Source organism: Danio rerio, chromosome 19 (assembly GCF_049306965.1).
Source record: "Danio rerio strain Tuebingen ecotype United States chromosome 19, GRCz12tu, whole genome shotgun sequence".
NCBI lineage: Eukaryota > Metazoa > Chordata > Actinopteri > Cypriniformes > Danionidae > Danio > Danio rerio.
This window is the reverse complement of record NC_133194.1, coordinates 38,972,317-38,993,757: the sequence shown is the minus strand read 5'-3', so window position 1 is coordinate 38,993,757 and position 21,441 is coordinate 38,972,317. Positions and strand designations below refer to the sequence as shown.

General features: G+C 34.9%; 1 protein-coding gene across 2 annotated transcripts in view; it reads left to right on the top strand.

Annotated features, from left to right (window-relative positions):
* csmd2 (CUB and Sushi multiple domains 2) overlaps nt 1-21,441 on the top strand; it is a 560,701-nt gene that overhangs the window by 138,149 nt on the left and 401,111 nt on the right. For both annotated transcript variants that reach the window (XM_688741.11, XM_073931822.1), the window contains exon 4: nt 20,557-20,751. In XM_688741.11, the coding sequence (XP_693833.6) occupies nt 20,557-20,751 (195 nt within the window). The remainder of the gene's footprint in view (nt 1-20,556; nt 20,752-21,441) is intronic.

Here is a 21,441-nt window from a genome sequence, read left to right as displayed (position 1 = left end):
TGCTTTTAGCTGATTTGAATCTGGTCTTCATCGGAGTTTGATAAAAAGTCTCCTCTTTTAATGCGCAAGAGTCACAGATGGATCTTTTCTTTTTGTTTTTTATAAATTAAAGGCATTAAAGAGCCTTTGTGTGATTTGTGATTGTAACATTATAAAAGGCCTCTTGATGAAATCCTCTGAGCAGTAGGCGGTCTTTCGTGTTAAATATTTAATACGTTTATTCAATGATGTTCTTTTGTATGATTTATTTATTTATTTTTGATTTAATTTGCATATATTGTGTGATCTTGCCTTATAGAACAATATGATATCTAATTGGCTTGATTAATCATAATTCTTAATTGAACAAAAAGAAAAAAGATTTGTGATATGCACGTTCTCTGAGCTGGTCTGTCAACTCAGCTGTTTTAAGGAATTATTGCAGGCCTTGTTTATCTGTAGGCTGCACCTCCAGATGTTTTGTGATTTAGCTCCAGATGTTTACCTGTAGCATGAGCCACATATCCAGCAGTGAAGGGGGATTTGTCATATGTGTCGTATCTGCAGTTTTGGGCAGATGATTTTGAAGCTTGCTTGTGATTTAATTAAACTGTCAAATGTAGACAAGCTACTGTTTAGAAACAATTTTTGGGGGGGCAGGGAGGTTTGTTTTAAAACTGTTCGTTTGGTTTTCAAACATTTTTTTGGTTGTCAAACCAAACAATCTTTGGTTGTGAATTTATTATTATTTTTTATTAAAATAAATCACCAAATAAATTAATAGTTTAATCCGATAAATGGATGGAATGATACCGTAGATAAATACATGACTATATATATATTTAAGGATAAATAAATGGATGGATGGATAGAACAATAAATGGTTAGATGGATGAATGAATGGGAAGATACTGTACTCTAGAAACATGCATATATACAGTAGATACAGGTAAGGATTGAATGGTAGATAGGTGAATGAATGAATAAATGTTACTAAAGATAAATACATATACATGTAATTGTGGAATGGTACATGAATGAATGAATGAATGAATAAATGATATGCTAAAAAATTTACATATGGATACATGTAATGATTGAGTGCATGACGGAATGAATGAATGCATTAATTAATTAATTATAAATAAACGAATGAATAAATGAATTAATTAATTAATGAGTGATGTAATGAAATAAATGATACTTTAGATAAATGCTTAGATACATGCAATGATTGAATGGTACCTGAATGAATGAATAAAAAAAATTATACTGTAGAAAAATGCCTATATATAGATACATGTAATGATTGAAGGGTACCTTAATTAATGAATGAATTAATGATGTTGTAAATAATTGCATATATAGATACATATGATGATTGAATGGTACCTGTATAAATGAATGAATGAATGAATGAATGAATGAATAGATTAATAAATAAATTAATAAATTAATTCATCGAATTATGCTTTACATAAATGCTTATATAGATACAGGTAATGTACCTTAATGAATGAATAAATGAAATGTTACTGTAGAAAAATGCATTTATAGATACATGTAGTGATTGAAAGGTACCTGAATGAATGGATGAATGAACAATAGATAAATGCATATACACATATAATGCTTGAATGGTACATGAATTAATGAATAAATGGATGGATGGATGGATGGATGGATGAATGGATGGATCGATGGATGGATTAATATATTAATGGTTGGAAAAATGGATGAACATATTGGTGGACGTATTGAATATGAATGGAGGGACAGAGTGATGTATGGAACAAAAGATATGTATTGATGAAACAATGCAAGGATGGATGGATGGAACTGTAGAATGCAATTATACATTAAACAATGGACGGAATGGTGGACAGAGGGATGGATGGAGGGATGAATGGTTAGATTATTGCAACGATGAACTTACTGTGTGGAAAGAAATGGTAGGTTGAAGGGTTGAATGAAGGATGTGTGGATGAATATGTTGAAGGATAGATTGATGAAACTATACACAAAGGGTGGATGGACCTATATAAACTGATAATTGGATAATATATAGATGCATGAAATAATAAACTATGCAAACACATGGCAGTAGATATGGCAGTGTTGCAACTGGGCAATCAGACATAGCGAATTTCGCATGGGAACATTATTTACTGTAAGATATGTGGAATATTGTTTTTTAATTATTTGTTGAAAGTGTTTTTCTTTCCTACCCCCGGTACCCCTGTTTAATATTAATTATACGAGTAGGGAATCCTCTGAGAATCCCATCCTGAGGCTTAATATCAAAGCGAGAAGAGTTCCACTGTGGGAGGACGAAGACAGTAGTGGAGGTCACAGCAGGACACTGTACACAGCAGGGTTTCCTTGTACACGTTCTGTTGTGTTTCTCTGTGGGGCGAAGCTGAAACCTGGAGGAAAAGACTCAGAGATGCAGAGGCTGGAAATTGCCTAATCATGGAAATGTTTCAAACTATAATTGTAAACATATGCACTACTGTTCAAAAGTTTAGTGCTGCTAAGTTTCTTGCACAGTTGTTTGCTAACTGTTTACTTTAGTGTCACATGATCTTTCTGTAATCATCCTAAAATGCAAATTAGCTGCCTAATATATACTGTGTTTTAATAATTTTATAATAAATAAAAAAAAATCTTTTATTTTTTATTTTTTAGTTTTGCCTTTTTTCAGCAAAAATTATTTGTGGTGTAACAGATCACAAATCTCACGATTCAGATCACAATAAGGTTTTTGAGTCATGGATCGGACACTTTTTTAGATCAGCAAAAAAGGGAAGAGACTAACATAACCCAGGCTTATTCTGAAAATGTAGCGCCAAATTTCTGGAGTGGCCAAATAAGTCCCAGTTTTTTAATTTATTTTTTAATTTTTTTTTTTTTTGCCGTCTTTGTTTTTTGCGAATCCACAAGAGGCCGCTCTGTACGCTTTTTTTAGATATCAAATTTCTCCCGCGAGTGCCATTCATGCTTGCTCTTCTCGTGTAAATCCACCAGAGGCCGCTGTCAAATGACTAACTGATAAACTGAATGACTGACTGACTGACTGACTGACCCACTCTCCTCCTTCCCTAAACAAAACCAATAGTCTTTTCGAAAGCATCAATTGACCCCTTCTCTTAGCCCAACTGACAGTTTTAAAAGTCAGTGCCGAAAAATTAAAGCCTTTACCTGATTTTTACCACGTTTTCATATTTTACCACATTCTCACCCTGTTATTCACTTGTTTATTTGATTTTTGGCTTTGTTTTTGTCTTACCTGCTTTCTATTACAATCACTGTCATATGCATTTAACTTGATGCTCAAAAATGAAAGTTGTAGGCAGCAATTACATTATTTAATTAATAAATGGCGACAACCAGCCATCAATAATATGCCACTGAATAATTCTTTAAAATGATCCATTTAGCAATGAAACATGACGTTTTATGAGTGAATAACTGAATCATTTATTGAAATAGAGACAAAAAATAAATATGGGTTGCACAAGTTAGCATTATCATCAACAGAAGCAGTGAATTTTCACAATACTGAATAATTTACTATTTATATTTATTCAGCTGATTTTTTCTTCATTTTATTTTTAATAAAATCACAAGTTCTAAGTTCTGTATGTTAAAACTAAAAGTGTCTTGCAGTGCTGTTTTTTTGTAATAAATGGAAAGCAAATTACATTTGTCTCCTCCCCTTTTTGCCTGATCCAAAAAATGGTCTGATCCATGACTAAAAAACCATATGGGATCCGAACCGTGAGATTTGTGGTCCATTACATCACTATGTCATACACATTATTTGGATGAACTCTCTGTGATCGTTATAAATGCTGGATAAATCTACAAATAAAAAAATAAAAGTAAAAAACTCATTTATCTGTGGGTCACGTGCATTCTGTGGGTTGTGATCTGTACGAATCATGGACCAATTGTGATCCGTTACACCCCTAACCATGAGACAATTTCTAGATTATTTTTTAACAGAAGGTTAAAGTTTTTTGTTTATTTGTTCTTTTTAAACATTTCAATACTACAGTGGCTTTTGGAAAACACTTAAATCGCTTCATGTTTACATTTGTGTACAATGTTAAACATGTGAGTTTGTGGAAGATGGGTGTAAATAACCAAACTTTTGCTGTGCTGTGTTGAATCACTTACATGGAAGCTACACTTGGCAGCAGGGGAAGGATCAAGATAGATCAAGGGAGGCTAGAAAAAAAAGAGTGGTATACAAAAGGGATCTGCAGAGATACAGATGTGTTATTTTTAGTCTTTTTCTTCTCTCTTTTATCTCTTGGCTTTGCACTTTTTATACCAGTTTTTGTCGATTGAAGGTTTTTTTTTTTTTTTTTTTTGGAGATGCTGAAATATAATCTGTCCACTCTCAGTTTGTTTTTTAAAGCACATTTTCAGTGGATATGCTGTTTTAAAATACTTTATATAATAGTATTCTTTAGAGTTATTTTGTGATATGATTTAACTATTGGTACTTTTGTACAATGGCATGTGACTCTTTAGTATGCATTTAAATAGTTCTTTTCATATTCTCCCTATGTTTCTTCTTCTTCTTCTTCTTCTTCTTCTTCTTCTTTTTCTTCTTCTTCTTCTTCTTCTTTTTCTTCTTCTTCTTCTTCTTCTTCTTCTTCTTCTTCTTATTATTATTATATTTTTACAATAGATTTAATTTGATATTTATACCAGTAAATAGAGATGTACTGATCAGCTCAAATGTCAGCTGAATAAATGGCTTCAAACTAATCTTTCACCCGCAACCGTCCTACTCTGTTCGGCACGTTAGTTATTCTAATTCTTTGTTTCAAGCTTGTTAAATAAATTTAGTGCATCATTAGTAGATTTTAGCATTGACATTTGAGCTAATATGCACATCTATGATAAATAAAAGGCTGATTATAACTTGCTTTTAAATGAACATTTATTTATACAAAAAAACAAAAAGTTTGCCTTTGCCCAGATTAGCCTGCATTTTCTTAAAAAAAAAAAAAAACATACACTTCAGTGATTTCTTCAGAATTTCATTAGAAGCACTCAAACTATGTTTTGCCTCCGTTTTTTTGTAAATATTTTAATTTATTATTTCTTTCTTTTTGTGAGCTATACCCTTTAAAGGTGCAGTATGTAAGTTTGACACCCAGTGGTTAAACTACGTATTGCAAACCTGGTTAAACAAACACAAGTGCAGGTTGCCAGATTGCAATAACACATGATAAAAGGAACATTTTCCATATTAAAATGCGTTGAAATTATGTTTATTTCTTGCAACTGAACAACAGAAAACTGACTATGATTGCTTCAGGTACACCTTGTGTGCTTTATTCAGTGTTAAATGCGAATAATGTGAGTTTGAATGTCATTTGACTTGACATTTAATACCATCACCACAGAAAAAAAAAAAAAAAAAAAAAACGACAAGTGTCATGGAAGTAATTCTGGGAAAGTCGATTTACATTATTCAATCACATATATTAAGGAAACTTACTGTTAGCCATGTAGATTACAAATTAAATAGCAATTTTTCTGTTGAAATCACGGTCATTTTTTACAGTGCATTCAATTAATCAGAATGTACTTTTTGTTAACCTGAACCTATATAACTGTGAACCGTGCATTACTAAAACAATGCCAAAGCTGTTACTTTTCAAATGCCTTTCACGCTTAATTGTTTTATACAGGCGCTCTACATCTGATTTCTGAAGTTGGTCACCCCAGCCATGTGTCTTTTTCTGCTTTCTCGTTTCACATTTGAAAACATCTGATTGTGTGTTCGGTGACTCTTCTGTGAGCGTGCTTTACCTCTCCTCTTTCACATTCGTCTCAGGCAAACCGGCAGCTTTGTGTAATTTAGAGAGGCTCTGATCTGCTTCCTCGATCCCTGTTAGGCATGGATTGATTTCACAGGGATGCACATGGAAATCTCCCAAATGGCCGGGTGATTTCAGAGAGGACGCAAGCGCTCTTACACACACACACACACACACACACACACACACACACACATGCAGACAGGCTGTCTGACTGACGTCACAACCAGGAATTCCTTCTAGCAGCATCAGCAGTCAGGACAAGTTCCGGTTCACGAACACATTTTCCATTTTATGTACTGTTTGTGTTTGCATAAAAAAAAGTATTCAATTTCAAATTAATGTTTGATTGATTGATTATTTGATGTTTGCTCAATATGTACATGCATATATGTAGTGAATGTATGTAAGGGGCGACGCAGTGGCGTAGTAGGTAGTGCTGTCGCCTCAAAGCAAGAGTCGCTGGGTCACTGGTTTGAATCTCGGCTCGGCTCGGCTCAGTTGGCATTTCTGTGTGGAGTTTGCATGTTCTAAATTGTTTGTAGTGTATGAGTGTGTGTATAAATGAGTGTGTGGGTGTTTCCCAGGGTTCATTCCACTGTGGTGACCCCGGATTAATAAAGGGACTAAGCCGACAAAAAAATGAATGAATGAATGAATGAATGTATGTAAGGGTGACATGGTAGCTCAGTGGTTAGCACTGTTGCCTCACAGCAAGAAGATCACTGGTTTGAGCAATGCCTTTTACAGAAGGTGAATTGATTAAGCTAAATTGGGCATAGTGTATTTGAGTAAATGCGAGAGTTTTTGGGTGTTTCTCAGTACTGGGTTGCAGTTGGAAAAGCATCCGCTGCAAAAAAAACATATGCTGGATGAGTTGGCAGTTCATTCTGCTGTGGTAATCTCTGATGAATTAAAGAGACTAAGTCAAAGGAAAATGAATGAATGAATTTATGTATGTATGTATGTATGTATGTATGTATGTATGTATGTTTGTATGTATGTATGTATGTACTGTATGTATGTGTATGTTTAGAATATTCTGACGTGAGACGTCTACTCCAGCCAATCAGAATATTCACATCCGCGCTGTTTATAGAAATTGAAGCCTTTGGATATTTTTCCAGACACATTTAGATGCTAGATGTTAGTCAGATAAAGTTTTTGTTTCTTCTGAATGTCAACTGTCTAAATTATCGATAAAATGCATATGATAAACCGCTGTTTGTTTACCTTCAAGCTCTGCTTCTGTTGCTTGACGTGTGTGACGTTATGTACATCTTGAAATGTGAAAGCATTCCTCCATATATTCATCAAAGTTGTCCCCCATCCTTAACCTTTCACATAATTTGTAATGTAGTCAAATGTGTAAACATTTAGCTACAGTTCGCGCTTCTGCCTTTGGATGTCTCTGGGACAATGCAGCAGCATGAATGCTAAAGCTTTAAATAAAAGTGAAACCATCAACAAAAGCCCGACCACTTCTGTGTTTACAAATACAAGCACAGCCGTTTAAAGGGCCATTTCTGGTTAATGATGCCAGAATTTACCAGTATTTTGCAATGGATGTGTGAACGGTCTTTTCTGGAAAAAATCCATAACATCCTTGTCTGTGAGAACAGCACTTTTTTGAGTCAACTGGTAAAGTCAATCCAGAAATTTTCCAGAGATTTAACGATATCACTGTGCGAAAGGAGCTATTGACTACTTTTATGTTGTTTTATTTCTAATATAAAAGTAAGTATCTACACATCCATTTGTTATTGTATGAAAAAAAAAAAAAAAGAAGCGAATAAATACTCCTCAATCGTGCTCTTATCTGTTCCATTAAAAATCCACCAGGCTTGCACTGACATAAAGCTGAGAAAGCATTTAAAGTATTGGCATTTTTGCATTTATGATTCATTCAATGCCTGCCTTGTTGGTTTACCAAAGCATATAGTCATTTATCATGCGTTTGAATGCAAGTGTACAGTTCCTTACCCTCTCTGCAGGATGCAATAAGTAGCATCATTACACACGGGGCTTTAAAAAGGTACATCGACCGCTTCTAAAATATCTTTGATGGCAGACAGCAGGGATTATTCTGTCTGTGGGTGAGTGGTGCGAATCGGCTTGCGAGACCGCCAGTTCTTAGAAAGAGCAGTCGACTGGAGGTGTAAACGGTAATGTCGGAGCTACATTTGGAAACTCTTCCTCAGACACAGGGGTCCCTGTAATGTGTGAAAGTGAGAGGATACATACAAACACAGGCTTACTGACACCGGCCCACCGCACCCAGGTGGACCAGTGCCTGTTGCCATGGCAACATGATGAGCAGAAGCGGAGGTCTGCCTCTTATGTTGCTATGGAAAGCAAGCTCACATGATGAGCTTGGGTGCTCGTTTATTCATTCATTCATTTTCTTGTCGGCTTAGTCCCTTTATTAATCCGGGGTTGCCACAGCGGAATGAACCGCCAACTTATCAAGCACATTTTTATGCAGCGGATGCCCTTCCAGCCGCAACCCATCTCTGGGAACATCCATGCACACACACATTCACACACACACTCATACATTACGGACAATTTAGCATACCCAATTCACCTGTACCGCATGTGTTTGGACTGTGGGGGAAACTAGAGCACCCTGGGGAAACCCACGCGAGCGCAGGGAGAACATGCAGACTCCACACAGAAACGCCAACTGAGCTGAGGTTCAGTGTTTTCTATCCATCTATACATTTATCTGTCGTTTTTTTCATCCATCCATTCATCCATCCATCCATCCATGAATCTTTCAGATGTTTTGTCCATTCATCCAGACATTTCTTACAGTCCCTCCTTCTCTCCCTCTATCTATCCGTTTTTTCCATCCATTCAACATTTTTTCCATCTATCCACCTATTGTTTTTCCATCCCTTCATCCATCCATCATTTCCACCATCCATGCATCCATCCATCCAACATTTTTTTCATCCATTTAACGGTTTTCATCCATTTATCCATCATTTTTTCCATCCATCCAACATTTTTCCATCCATTCATAGACTTTTTTTCATCCATCCATCCATCCATCCATCCATCCATCCATCCATCCATCCATCCATCCATCCATCATTTTCCATCCATTTTCCATCCATTTTTTCCATTTATCCAACAATTTTCTATCCATGCATGCATCCATCCATTCATCCATCCCTCCATGCATACATCTATCCATTCAACATTTTTTCCATCCATTCAACATTCTTTCCATCCACTCATCTATTGTTTTTTTCCAACCACCCAACATTTCTACCATCCATCCATCCATCCATCTATCCATTCATCCATCCATCCAACATTTTTCCATCCATGCATGCATCCATCCATTCATCCATCCATCCATCCATCCATCTGTTCAACATTTTTTTCCATCCATTCAACATTTTTTCCATCCATTCAACATTCTTTCCATCCACTCATCTATTGTTTTTTTCCAACCACCCAACATTTCTACCATCCATCCATCCATCCATCTATCCATTCATCCATCCATCCAACATTTTTCCATCCATGCATGCATCCATCCATTCATCCATCCATCCATCCATCCATCCATCCATCTGTTCAACATTTTTTTCCATCCATTCAACATTTTTTTCTATCCATCCATCCATCCATGCATACTTCTATCCATCCAACATTTTTTTCCATTCATTCATCCATTGTTTTTTTTTTCAATCCATCCAACATTATTTCCATCCATTCATCCATTGTTTTTTCATCCATCCAAAAATTTTTCCATCCATCCATCCATGCATGCATCCATAAACACATTCAAACACATTCAAAATTGCAAAAATGAAAGTCATTTGTTATTTTGAGTGTTTTAAGTGCATATTTTGTTTGAAGAATAGTTAAGTGTGTGATATTCTGTTTCAAATAAACAAATTCAATAAAATCAAACCAGTTTCTTACTTTGTCAACATGAGGCTATAGTTTTAATGACGTCAGTTAAATACAATCTAAAGAGAATGATCAAATCACAGGTTGTTAATCATTTCACTACAAATCCCAATTTTTGATTGTAAATCGGGTGATTTTAAATTAGTAAAACATCTCAGTTGTGTTTTTGTTCATCTCTCGGCCTCTTTGTCCTGCTGGGGTGTGAAGGTACTATATACAATTGTGCAGCCGTATAAAAGCCTTTTAATAACGCAGCAGCTCCAGCAGACCCAGGTGGTTTGAAATTTTCTCAGCAGTCGAGCTGTTTAGATCTAGAGTGACAAAGACGCCTTCAGATTAAGCGTATTGGCCCTCAGTGTGCTCAAGAAGCAGGTATTAAAATAAATAAAAGCTGGCCAGCGTAGCATAGTGCAGTTGTCTACCTTTGTCACTAAACATATGTAGATAAGAATGATCTAAACTGACATAACCATTCATTCATTCAGCCCGACATAACCATTATGCACATAAAATAATGTACTATTTAACATATATAAAACTCATATTTTAAAAATGCTGTTCTTTTCAACTTAGTTTTTATCAAAGAACATCAAAAAAAAGAGTCTTTATTGAAAAACAAATCCACAAACTATATAAAAATAAAAGCTCATTTAAAATGTTGTCGTATTTTATTGTTGATTTTATATATATATATATATATATATATATATATATATATATATATATATATATATATATATATATATATACATTTAAATCTTGATCACCCAATCAATATTTAATTTTGTCAGTATGTAATCATTATACAACCTAAATAATTACAAAATATTATAAATCAATATTAATTTATGAATAAATATGAATAAAAATCTTATTTTAAACTATATAGATGCACTCAAAATGAGATTTGCTCACTGCTTTAATCTAAAATGAGTTGAAACAACACAATTCTTGAGATTTTTTTTTTTTTAGGAACAACGTAGTTTTTTTGTTTAATCCACTTTCATATTTAAAAACTAGTAAGTTAACTTAATTCCTTCATAATGTCTTAACATATGACTGAAACACAGCATTTTTACAGTGTATAATAATTCATATTTCACTTTATTGCAGCTGTATTTTTGTTTAGATAATCAGGCTAGCATCAGAAACTTTCCAAAAAAAACAAAAAAAAAACAAAACAAACACAAAGAAAAGAAAACACTTCAAAGTTTGCAATAGCACATTATTATACGTGTTTAAAAGTGTAAAGTAAAGCTGATCCCAAGGAATAGCTGAATAATTCATAAAATATCATGCAAATTAAATCCTGATATACTTTTTTCTGTAAGATAACACTTTTTACTCATTTTAAAAACTGTCATGCATTCAAAAAAATGCTGCTTGTTCAAACAACTTATTTAAAATGAGCCGCAACAACGCAATTATTGAGTTTTTTTGGACAACTTAATTGTTTTACGTTCAATCTACTTAAATTTGAAAAACATTACATTCAATTAACTTAAGTAAAAAAATAAAACTAAAAATCAAGTTACCGTAACCGATTTGTGTTGATGGAACAATGGAATTGTGTGGAACAAGGCATGTTTTACAGTGCTCGACTGAAATTTGAACGTGAAACTCTGCATACCTAAAATAAGACATGCCAAGCTGAACATCTCATAATGCATGACTCCAACATGACCCCTGATGGCTAAAAATCTTGAGTTGATCCTGAAAGAGACGCTGCTGCTCTTCACTCTTATTCTCTCATTTCATGTCACTTTCTGACTGCTAGTGGATTGTTGTAATGGTATCTTCCACATGCTCCCAGTGGACTAGACCATATTGAAGTTTATTCTATCTGAGTGTTTATTAATATTTCATTGGCTTTGGTTTGTCCATCTACAATCAGGGCAGCAACAAGTTGTTGATAGCCTTGGGTTTACTCTCAGAGGAGGGTGAAACTAGGTTCACTCCAATTTTTTTTTTTTCCTTTTTTACCCACAACTTATATTTGAATCGCAATTATACTGTTTGCTTGTTTGCGTGTGTATGTGTGTGTGCGCGTAAATAAACAAAATGTGATTATTTTCTGTCCTCACAACCAATTAGCTGAATTTCTGCTGTTTGCTCGTCTCGCCTTAGCTCAGAGATGATAAATAAATAAGTAAATATATAAATAAATCAGAAAACACACAGAATGGAGGATCAAAGCAGGCTTCCTCTGGGCAGATGTTGAGCCAATTATAAGCATATAATGTTACTGACCGTTCAAAATGAGACAGACACCTTTAGCCTCCGGTGGCTTGGGTACATAAATTGTGCATTTATTAAGCTCATCTGCAGGCGGCCTTTGTTTCCACTTTTATGCTGACACAAGGCTGCTAAGAGAACAGAGATAAACTAGATCCAGATGAAACGCAAAAGAGACCGGAGCCCTTGTGACTCTGGTGCTGAGAGAAGAAAATCTCATTGAAGCTGGAATATTGTTGAATTTGAGATAAAGCTCCTGGGATTAAGTGTAAATCCACAAGCAACTTATGCATTCTGATGCATGTCTATCTGTCGTTCTGTCCTCCTCTAGTTCTTTATACTGTATCTGTTGTGCTCAAGTTTTTGCTATTGTTTTATTATTCCATTTATTCTATCTTTCTATCTATGCTTCTTTGAATCTATCATTATGTTTCCCTTTTTAGCTCTCTGTTCGTCCATCTATCCATCCATCTGTCCATTCATCTGTCCATCCTTTATACACTTCTTCCTCCATCCCTTTACCCATCCATCTATTCATCCCTGCATCCATACATATTTTTTCCCATACATTCATTATTTTATCCATCCATCCATCCAACCATCTATCCATCCATCCATCCATCCATCCATCCATCTATTGTTTTTTCCACATATCCATCCATCCATCCATCCATCCATCCATCCATCCTTTTTTCATCCATCCATTCCATACATCCATCCAACAATCTATTGTTTTTCATCCATCCATTTATTCATCCATCATTTTTCCATCCATCCATTTATTCATCCATCAATTAATCCATTCATCCATCTAGTTTTTTTTCATCCAGTCATCCATCCATCCGTTTTTCATCCATCCTTGCATCATTTTCCATCCATCCATCCACTTATCCATCCATCCATGCATCCTTCATCCATTCATTCATCCATCCATCCATCCATCCATCATTTTTTCCATGCATCCATTGTTTTTTCCATCCATCCATCCATTCATCCATCCATCCATCCATCCATCCATCCATCCGTCCTTCCATCTGTCTATCTGCCTCTTTATCTATCCAACCATCCATCGTTCTGCCTATCTATCCAGCCATTCTTCCATCCATTAATCTGCCCATCTCTCTCTTTATCTGCCCGTCTTTTTATCTATCCATCTTTTTATCCATCCATTTTTTTTTCTCCGTCTCTTTATCCATCTGTCTCTCCATCCATTCACCCACCCATCCGTCCATCTATCCATCCATCTCTCTATTCAGTCTGTTATTCTGTATTTTTGTCTCTATAAAATAGATGCACTGTCTGCTGATTTATGAGCGATATGTTTTTATAGGCCAGAAGAGAGTGTAAAATCCCTGTAGGTTTATTGTCAAAATAAGAAGAGTGTTAAAAAAGTCCCACTGTCTGGTTCTATTTATACAACCGGCTGAAAGCAGTGCATTTATTGATGCTTAATTTTAACATCATTCACTCTGGGGCATAAACAAAAATAAACATTTATGTCTTTGACAAAAATATGAAGTCTATTATTTTTTCTGATCTAAGAGAAATAAATTAACAACCTGTGACCGACTTCGCTCTGTGGAACACATGAGATGGTATTTTGAAAATGGTGTGGGAATTGCTGTAATCAGTGTATTTTATTTTATTTTATTTTATTTTATTTTATTTTATTTTATTTTATTTTATTTTATTTTATTTTATTATTTTTTTTTTACACCTTCAAAACAACAGAGAGGCTAAGCATTCTAGACGAGTATCTACTTAATGCCATGCACAGCAAAGCTGTCTCTTTTCAGGTGAAACTCATGCTTGTATGTCATTTCGCCATAGTTAGAATCCACTAATACTCCTGTCCTATGTTGAAGGAATTGTGGGATTTGCAAAAGATTACATGTCTTGCCCGTTGTGTGCAGGGTGGTGATGAGTGTTCTCTGCAGTTGCCTGGTAATTGTGCCCGAACAGAGAGGCATTGATTGAATCGTTGCTCAACAAAGCAGAAACTGCTTATTGAGCTAATGTGCTAGTGTGTTGGGATCAATTTCACAATGTCACTTTTAAAGTATAGACTATGGAGAGTGGTAGGCGTGTCCGATTGGCTTATGCCAGAGTTTTTATATTCATTTATATGTGCATGGACATACACATTTCATACCTTACCCTTAACATGCTGCTATAGTTAGTGACAGGCAATCTGTGCTTACTAGATAACTATGTGTTTTCCTTAGTGGTTTGCACAACCCGTGGCCTCTCTCGCTGTTGCAAATCACTTATCATTTACATCTTGTTGCTGCTTCAGTTATTTTGTGCTGGTAAAACAAATCAATCCTCATCAGCATAAAATCAGTTCTCTCGAATCTCCTGTGGAAATATTGCACGGTAAGCTGTTTATGAGCGCTCTGGTTGTTGTGAGCACATGCAGATTTGTTTTCGTCACCTTGCCATTTCGTTTATACCTTATGTGAATTGAGAATCGGAAGAATTGATTGTCGTACTGGGCAATTTTGACAAGGATATACACATCACATGTGTCTGTTAGTGATATTTGTGCAATGCAAAAAGATGTAACACACTAAATTGACATTAAAGAACTAGCGGTGACCAAACCGACAACGTTGTCTTTTCACGTTGGTTGTGTACGTCTGGACCAAAAGCTGTGCATTAAGACACATATTGATGACAGCTGACTCCACACGAACACAGTATTTTGAAAACTGCATTTTTAAAACACAGTTTTGCTGTTTGTCCATACAAAAACATAGTGTTGGGTGAATAAACCCGAAACTTTTTCCAAAACTCTGGCCTGGGAGGAAATTTTTCAAAACTGGGTGATCGTGTGAACACTACAGCAAGAGTTTTCACCTAATGTTGTCAGAGTGCGCAATGTTTTTTTCTTTGATTGGCCCACATGGCTGGGTTCACACCAAACATGGAAGATGCAAATTCTGCATGTTCACTGCAAACATATGAAATGAATGTCAGCATAAAAGTGTCATTATCGCCACCTGTTGGTTCGGCATGTGCTTAACATGCATTACAGTGTGTTTTGGCATTTTCATGTGGACAGAGACTTTTTATTTTTTTAAACTAAAGCAAAGAAAAGACCAAGGAAAGCCAATCCAATAACTTCCTTTGACAAACTAGTCTGACAGATGCTCACTGATGACCCAGAGCTGCCCGACTATTGCCTTGGTGCGTCTCAGCCTCAAGTGTGTTCTTTGTTCTATTACTACAAACTGTTTTAAATAAATAATCATATTACTAGTAATGCACTATAGAAAATCCGGGGATGTGGGTTAAAATAAATTTGGTTCATGTTATGAAATTTAAATGTTGGCCTTTTCCATTTGTTACCCAAACTGGGTAACTTTTTCACAAAAGTTTAATGAAATGAAATGGATGGATGGATGGATGGATGGATGGACGGATGAAGAGATGGATGAAGAAATAGATGGATGAAGAGACAGATGGATAAAGAGACTGATAGAAAAAGAGATGGATGGATAAAGCCATGGATAGATAAAAAGATGGATAAATAAAGAGAAGGACAGATGAAGAGACAGACAGATAAAGAGAGAGATGGACAGATGGATGGATGGATGGGTTTGTATGAAAAAAATGGCTGGATGAATGGACAAAAACAATAGTAAGAATGATAGATAGCCAAAACGATGGATGGATAAATAGATAGATAAAAAAGATAGATATATAAAGAGACAGAGGGATGGATGGAAGGATGGATGGATGGATGGGTTTGTTTGAAAAAAATGGCTGGATGAATGCACAAAAACAATGGTAAATTAGTACTAATTCAAAATTTTACTAAACATAAAATTAGGTGACTTAAAATTTTAAATTTATACGATGATAATTTAATTTCTTGTTTTCATTTACCAATGTTCAAGCTAAAATTGTCACTAATTGACTAAAAAATAAAAAAAATAAAAAAATTAAATGCATTCATTAATTCAGTTTAAAATGAGCTTGAAAGTCCAAAAGAATGCATTTTGGAATTTCATTAGAACCATAGAAATTTATGAAAGCAAAACATATCCCTGCATTTTCTGATTTGTTGTTTGTTTTTGTAAACTTGGCAAATTTTACAAGTTTTGAAAATTTGGCAAATTTGACAGATGTTTTTTTTATTTTTTATTTTTTTGGTTGAACTGTTGTTCAAAACCAATACACATACAATCATGATATAACTTAGCAATACCATAACTTGAAATTGCTAAGTAATGCCACACTAACAAAAGTGCAATTATCCTCAAATATCGTTGTTTGAGCATTATTTTCATATGTATTTATTTTTTACAATAGTTTAACAAAAGAAAAAATTACATATTTACATTCACCAGTGTATCTTTACATGTTAATGAGCATCTCTTTTTTTAAACATGCTGGAAGAAATTGCACAAATTTTGAATTTAATTCTTGGGGAAAAAAAATGTGTTGAATCTATTCTCACCGGGTTACAGGAACTCTGTCTGTTTCTCTCTTTGGTTCTGTGGAAATGGAGACAGAGAGATAAAAGAGAGAGGGTCATGGATGCAGACGGAACATAAGAAACATCTCTTGCCGTTTCAGCACTATATAGTGACCCTTAAAATGGTTAAAGCAAGGGTGGCACAGTCAGTTCTGTGAGTTATAGACTTGAGATGACAAATGCAACGGAGTCACAGGGAATGAAGGAACATCTTGGATCTGCACAGAATACTTAAAGTCCCTCAAGACCAGCAGGGCTTGTTTAAGAAAGAGAGAAAGAGCTATTATACATTTATGATTTATGTATATGCAGAATCACAGTAAAAAAAAAAAAAAAATCTTTTGAACAGTTCTGGTGGATCAGCGACAGATAGTTAGCATTCCAGCTCATACTCCCGCCACTCGTTCAATCAACTTAATTAATGGTTAAGGGAGTACTTAACTCGCTCTGCTTTTTATAGTTTTATTCAGTATGCTTTAGGCCTGCACAATACATCATTTAAGCATCGATATCACATTGTGTGCATTTGCAATAGTCACATCACAGGATATGCAATGTTGAGTCTGAATCATAGGAGCTACAGAACATGTTATTGTCACTGCTAAGTTTAACCATATATAGAGTGAAAGTTTAGAAAAGCAATTCAAAAATAACTTTAACGTATGTGTTTTTAAGGCCCATGACCCATGTGGCCCATGTGCATTTAAATGAGGTTTTATTTATAAAATTAATTTTAAGAGGATCCTGTGCATATGATTGACCACAGCTCGTCCCTCATTAGCCAACGCATGATTTACCAATCGGATGAATCCTAACACACTATAAATAACCAGAGTTTCTTACCTCAATTATCTTCCGCTTGAAGAATCCGCCCTTCCACCCTTACTCCTCCTCCCTTTTCTTTGATAGGGCGGCAGGGTGGCTCAGTGGTTAAAACTGTTGCCTCACAGCAATAATGTCACTGGTTCAAGTTTGTATGTCGTAGTGCCGGCCTTTTCATTAATCGGCCATGAATCAGGCAGGAGGTTTTGGATACCAGAAAATAGACTTCATTAGCACATAATAAAGCCGAGAGAGAGCCGAGCAGATTCAGAGCAACTTCTGAAGAGTTTGTTTTCTGTTGTCCTGCTTTACACATGCAGTTCCACCTTCTCGTGTTTTTGCTCCGCATATTTTCACACATTTATCTCTTACATCTTTGGCTCTTTGCCCATCTGGCTCAGGTTTAGGTTTACATTCCAGTGTTGTCTTTGTTAAATCCTTCTAGTATGGTTATATAGATAAGCTCTTGGTCAGGATCCTCTCCATGCAACAGGCTTGAGGTGCTTCTAAGCTCGGGGCTCTCTCCCGGGACAGCATGCCAAACACGTCATGTTATCAATCATCAGCTAAGTGTGAATTCTTGAAAGAGAGTTTAAAATTTGACCACATTTGGACACAAAAATACAATGTTTGGAGGTGTAAAAAAGATGAATTGCATTTAATTATTTATACGATTTATGAAAAGTAAATCTTACTTAGAATTACTTTGAATTGTTTCTTGTCCAAATATTTACATTCTAAAGCAAAAATAAGATGATTTTGCATACCCTGGCAGATCATTTAGTTTGTTTTAAGGGAAAAAAATTATCTTAATTTTGACATATTTCTTCTAAAGGTGAAAACAAAACAATATTTTTACTTGATCTGGGAATTGTTTTATATTTTTGCTAGAAACAAGACAAAGTAAAGTATTATGTTTTTTTAATTTATTTTTTTTTCGCATTGTGATTATTCAATATTTGAACCTGACTACTGTTAAACTTAAAAGCAAAAAAAAAACCAAAACAATAATAATAATAAAAAATTAAAAAAAACATCAAAAAGAGCTAGTCAAACTATCTTGTCAAACATTATTAATATCGCAATATTTATCACAGAAAAATAAAATATCACAATATCAGATTTTTCCAATATTAGCAACCCTAGTATACTTTTTTTCCTGGCCTGATTTACGGTTCATTACAGGTATACCGATAGATATGTGTGGTTTTGTGTGCTCTAAACCTCTTGCTCTCGCCTGTACCCACATGTGCAATGATGAAACCACTCTCCTAATCAATGCTTATGCAATCAACAGTCAGTCCATCTATCTGTCTCCAGCCGTTCCTCTGCACTACTAAGACAGATTCCTCCAGTGCAGTGTACCATCTCTGCTAACAGCCCATTGACATTAGCAGGGCTGATCTTTAAGCACGGACAATCCATTGCCTGCTTGTTTTGTGTGCATGGTTGTTTACCTGCAAACTAAATTGCATTAGCATGGCTTTTCTGGTCAAAACAGATCCGGAACAGTGAATTGGCTCAAAGCATATTATTACATGGCTTTCTGGAATACTTGATTTCAATTGGTCAATCATGACATTCCAAGGTATGTTATTTCCCAGCAACGACTGATTAAACTAATAACACAGGCTCTTCAGGGCAGTATTTATTGTCTTGTTCACTGGTAGTGTATATACAATACATACATACATACATACATACATACATACATACATACATACATACACACACACATACATACATACATACATACATACATACATACATATATACATACATACATAAATATGGTAATCAACAGATTGCTGTGCATTAAATTATTTTAAATGACGTGATGCTGAGGTTGGTTGCCTGTGCAAAATACATTTAAAATAATTTAACACATAACAGGCCCTTGATTATCCTGTTTATGCCATGGTCCTTGAGCATGTTTAACTAATTTGGTCTTTTTAGCACAATGTTTGTCTAAATTTTCATTACGTAGGTCTCACTTTAATGTGTGCATGTAAACGACAAGGGCATATCTAATAGCTCATAGTAACATGTGTAAGCTACTTCTTCGCATGAAGTTTTGAGCATATTTGTTGGTTAAGTGTACACCCTTGTGAGGTGTACATTGTTGAAGACTCCAACATCTGTCACTGAGTTACTGTAGTTAGCACAAATGTTTAAGGCCAGTGCATTTATTTCAAACTGTGATTAAAAGTGACCAGAACTACTTGCATATATATATATATGCATGTATGTTCATTTTGGGGGGTGGTATGGTGGCTCAGTGGTTAGCACTGTCTCCTCACAGCAAGAAGGTTGCTGGTTCGAGCCCTGGCTGAGCCAGTTGGCATTTTGTGGGGAGTTTGACTCAATTGTCAATGTTTACATTTGAGACGTCACTATTTAAATTGTATACTCATTATGTGTAATCTGTAATCATTAAATGGTTCTATTGAATTGTCAGTCATTTATTTTTTCCCTCATTCATTCTACTGTTTTATTTATGCTAAAACATTTTCTTTTTGTTAGCATTGCTTGAAAATCCTCATTTTCGGTAGTTAACAGCCCTGTAAATTGCTGTAGAAGTTTCAGTGATTCGGGTATTTACAGGAGTTTTCAGAGAACAGCGAAAATGGCTGAGAAATTCCGATAATTGACATGGAATTGACTTAACAGTTACACAAAACATCTTGCAATATTAAGGTCAACAATTAATAGATCAATTGTTCTGAACTATTCAGTATTTATTTATTTGTTGAAATTGGTGACTTGATATATTGTAAAATGTTTCAGTTGGAGATAAATAAAACAAAATTGAGGTCAGAATTATTAGCCATCCTGCATTTTTAGCCCTCCCTGTTTATTTTCCCCCCATTTTTTTACAAAAAGATTTTTTAACACATTTATAAATATAATAACTGATTTATTTCATCTTTTTTATGATGACAGTAGATGATATTTCACTAGATATTTTTCAAGATACTAGTACTGACTATAAAATGTTTTTTTTTTTTTACTTTTATTCTAGCTGAAATAAAACAAGTAAGACTTTTTTCCAGAAGAAAAAATATTATTGCAAATAGTGTAAAAATGTCCTTGCTCTGTTAAATATAATTTGGAAAATTATGAAAATAATAATAAAATAAATTAAAGGGGGGCCAATAATTTTGACGTGTGTGTGTATGTATAACTTTTTGTAAATGCAATGTATTAAAAATCTGTTTCAATTACTTAATAAATAATAATTTTTTCTCTGTCACTTCATTTTAGCTCTTCCAAGCTACACATGTGGAAATCCAGGCCAGCTGCTCAACGGCATGCAGCAGGGATCCACCTTCAACATCGGGGACAAGATCCGCTACAGCTGCAACCAGGGATATGTTCTGGAGGGCCACACCGTGCTCTCCTGCCTGGCCACATCATCCGGCACCGCTGCCTGGGACTTCCCTCTGCCCTACTGCCGAGGTGAGTTTGGGTCCTCTGGTTGAATCATGTGGGATTTAGGATCCTTAAGAGAAGCTCAGGAAAAGGTTAAAGAGTGTCTTTATCAGGGCTGACAGATACCCCAGCATTTAGTAGCAGGTTGGATGCACAGTTCTGTTTTTCCTAGATGAGACACAGTAGAGCCCCTGAGCTGATACCTGCCGACATGTGAAAGCCACACAGACGTCTTGTGTGAGACAGCGAGGTCACGTGTTAGCCTGTAAGCTGTTGCCTAAGGGGAAACAATATCCAAATGCTTTTCGTCATAATGCTTTATAAACATCCTGACAGTTCCGGGCCAAATATTAAAGAGGGAGTTCACCCAGCAATGAAAATGCTATCTATACTTACTCACCTTCAAGTGCTTATAAGCATGTTTTTGTATTTGTTGCTGTCTTTGGTGAAAAATGAAACAAAATTGAAAAATGATAATAATTTAGGTATTATTAATTAATAATAATAATTTGTTTTGATTTTTTTCTTTTTTCTGTTTTGCTTCACTTTGTTTCGTTTTGTTTTTCATTTCAATTAATTGTGTTTATTTTCATTTTATTTTGTTTAGTATCTTTGATTTCATTAAATTTATTTAGTTTGTTTTACTGTTTTGTTTTGTTTGTTTTGTTTCATTAAATTTCCTTTTTTGTTTCTTTAGTTTTGAATGACACTAAATTT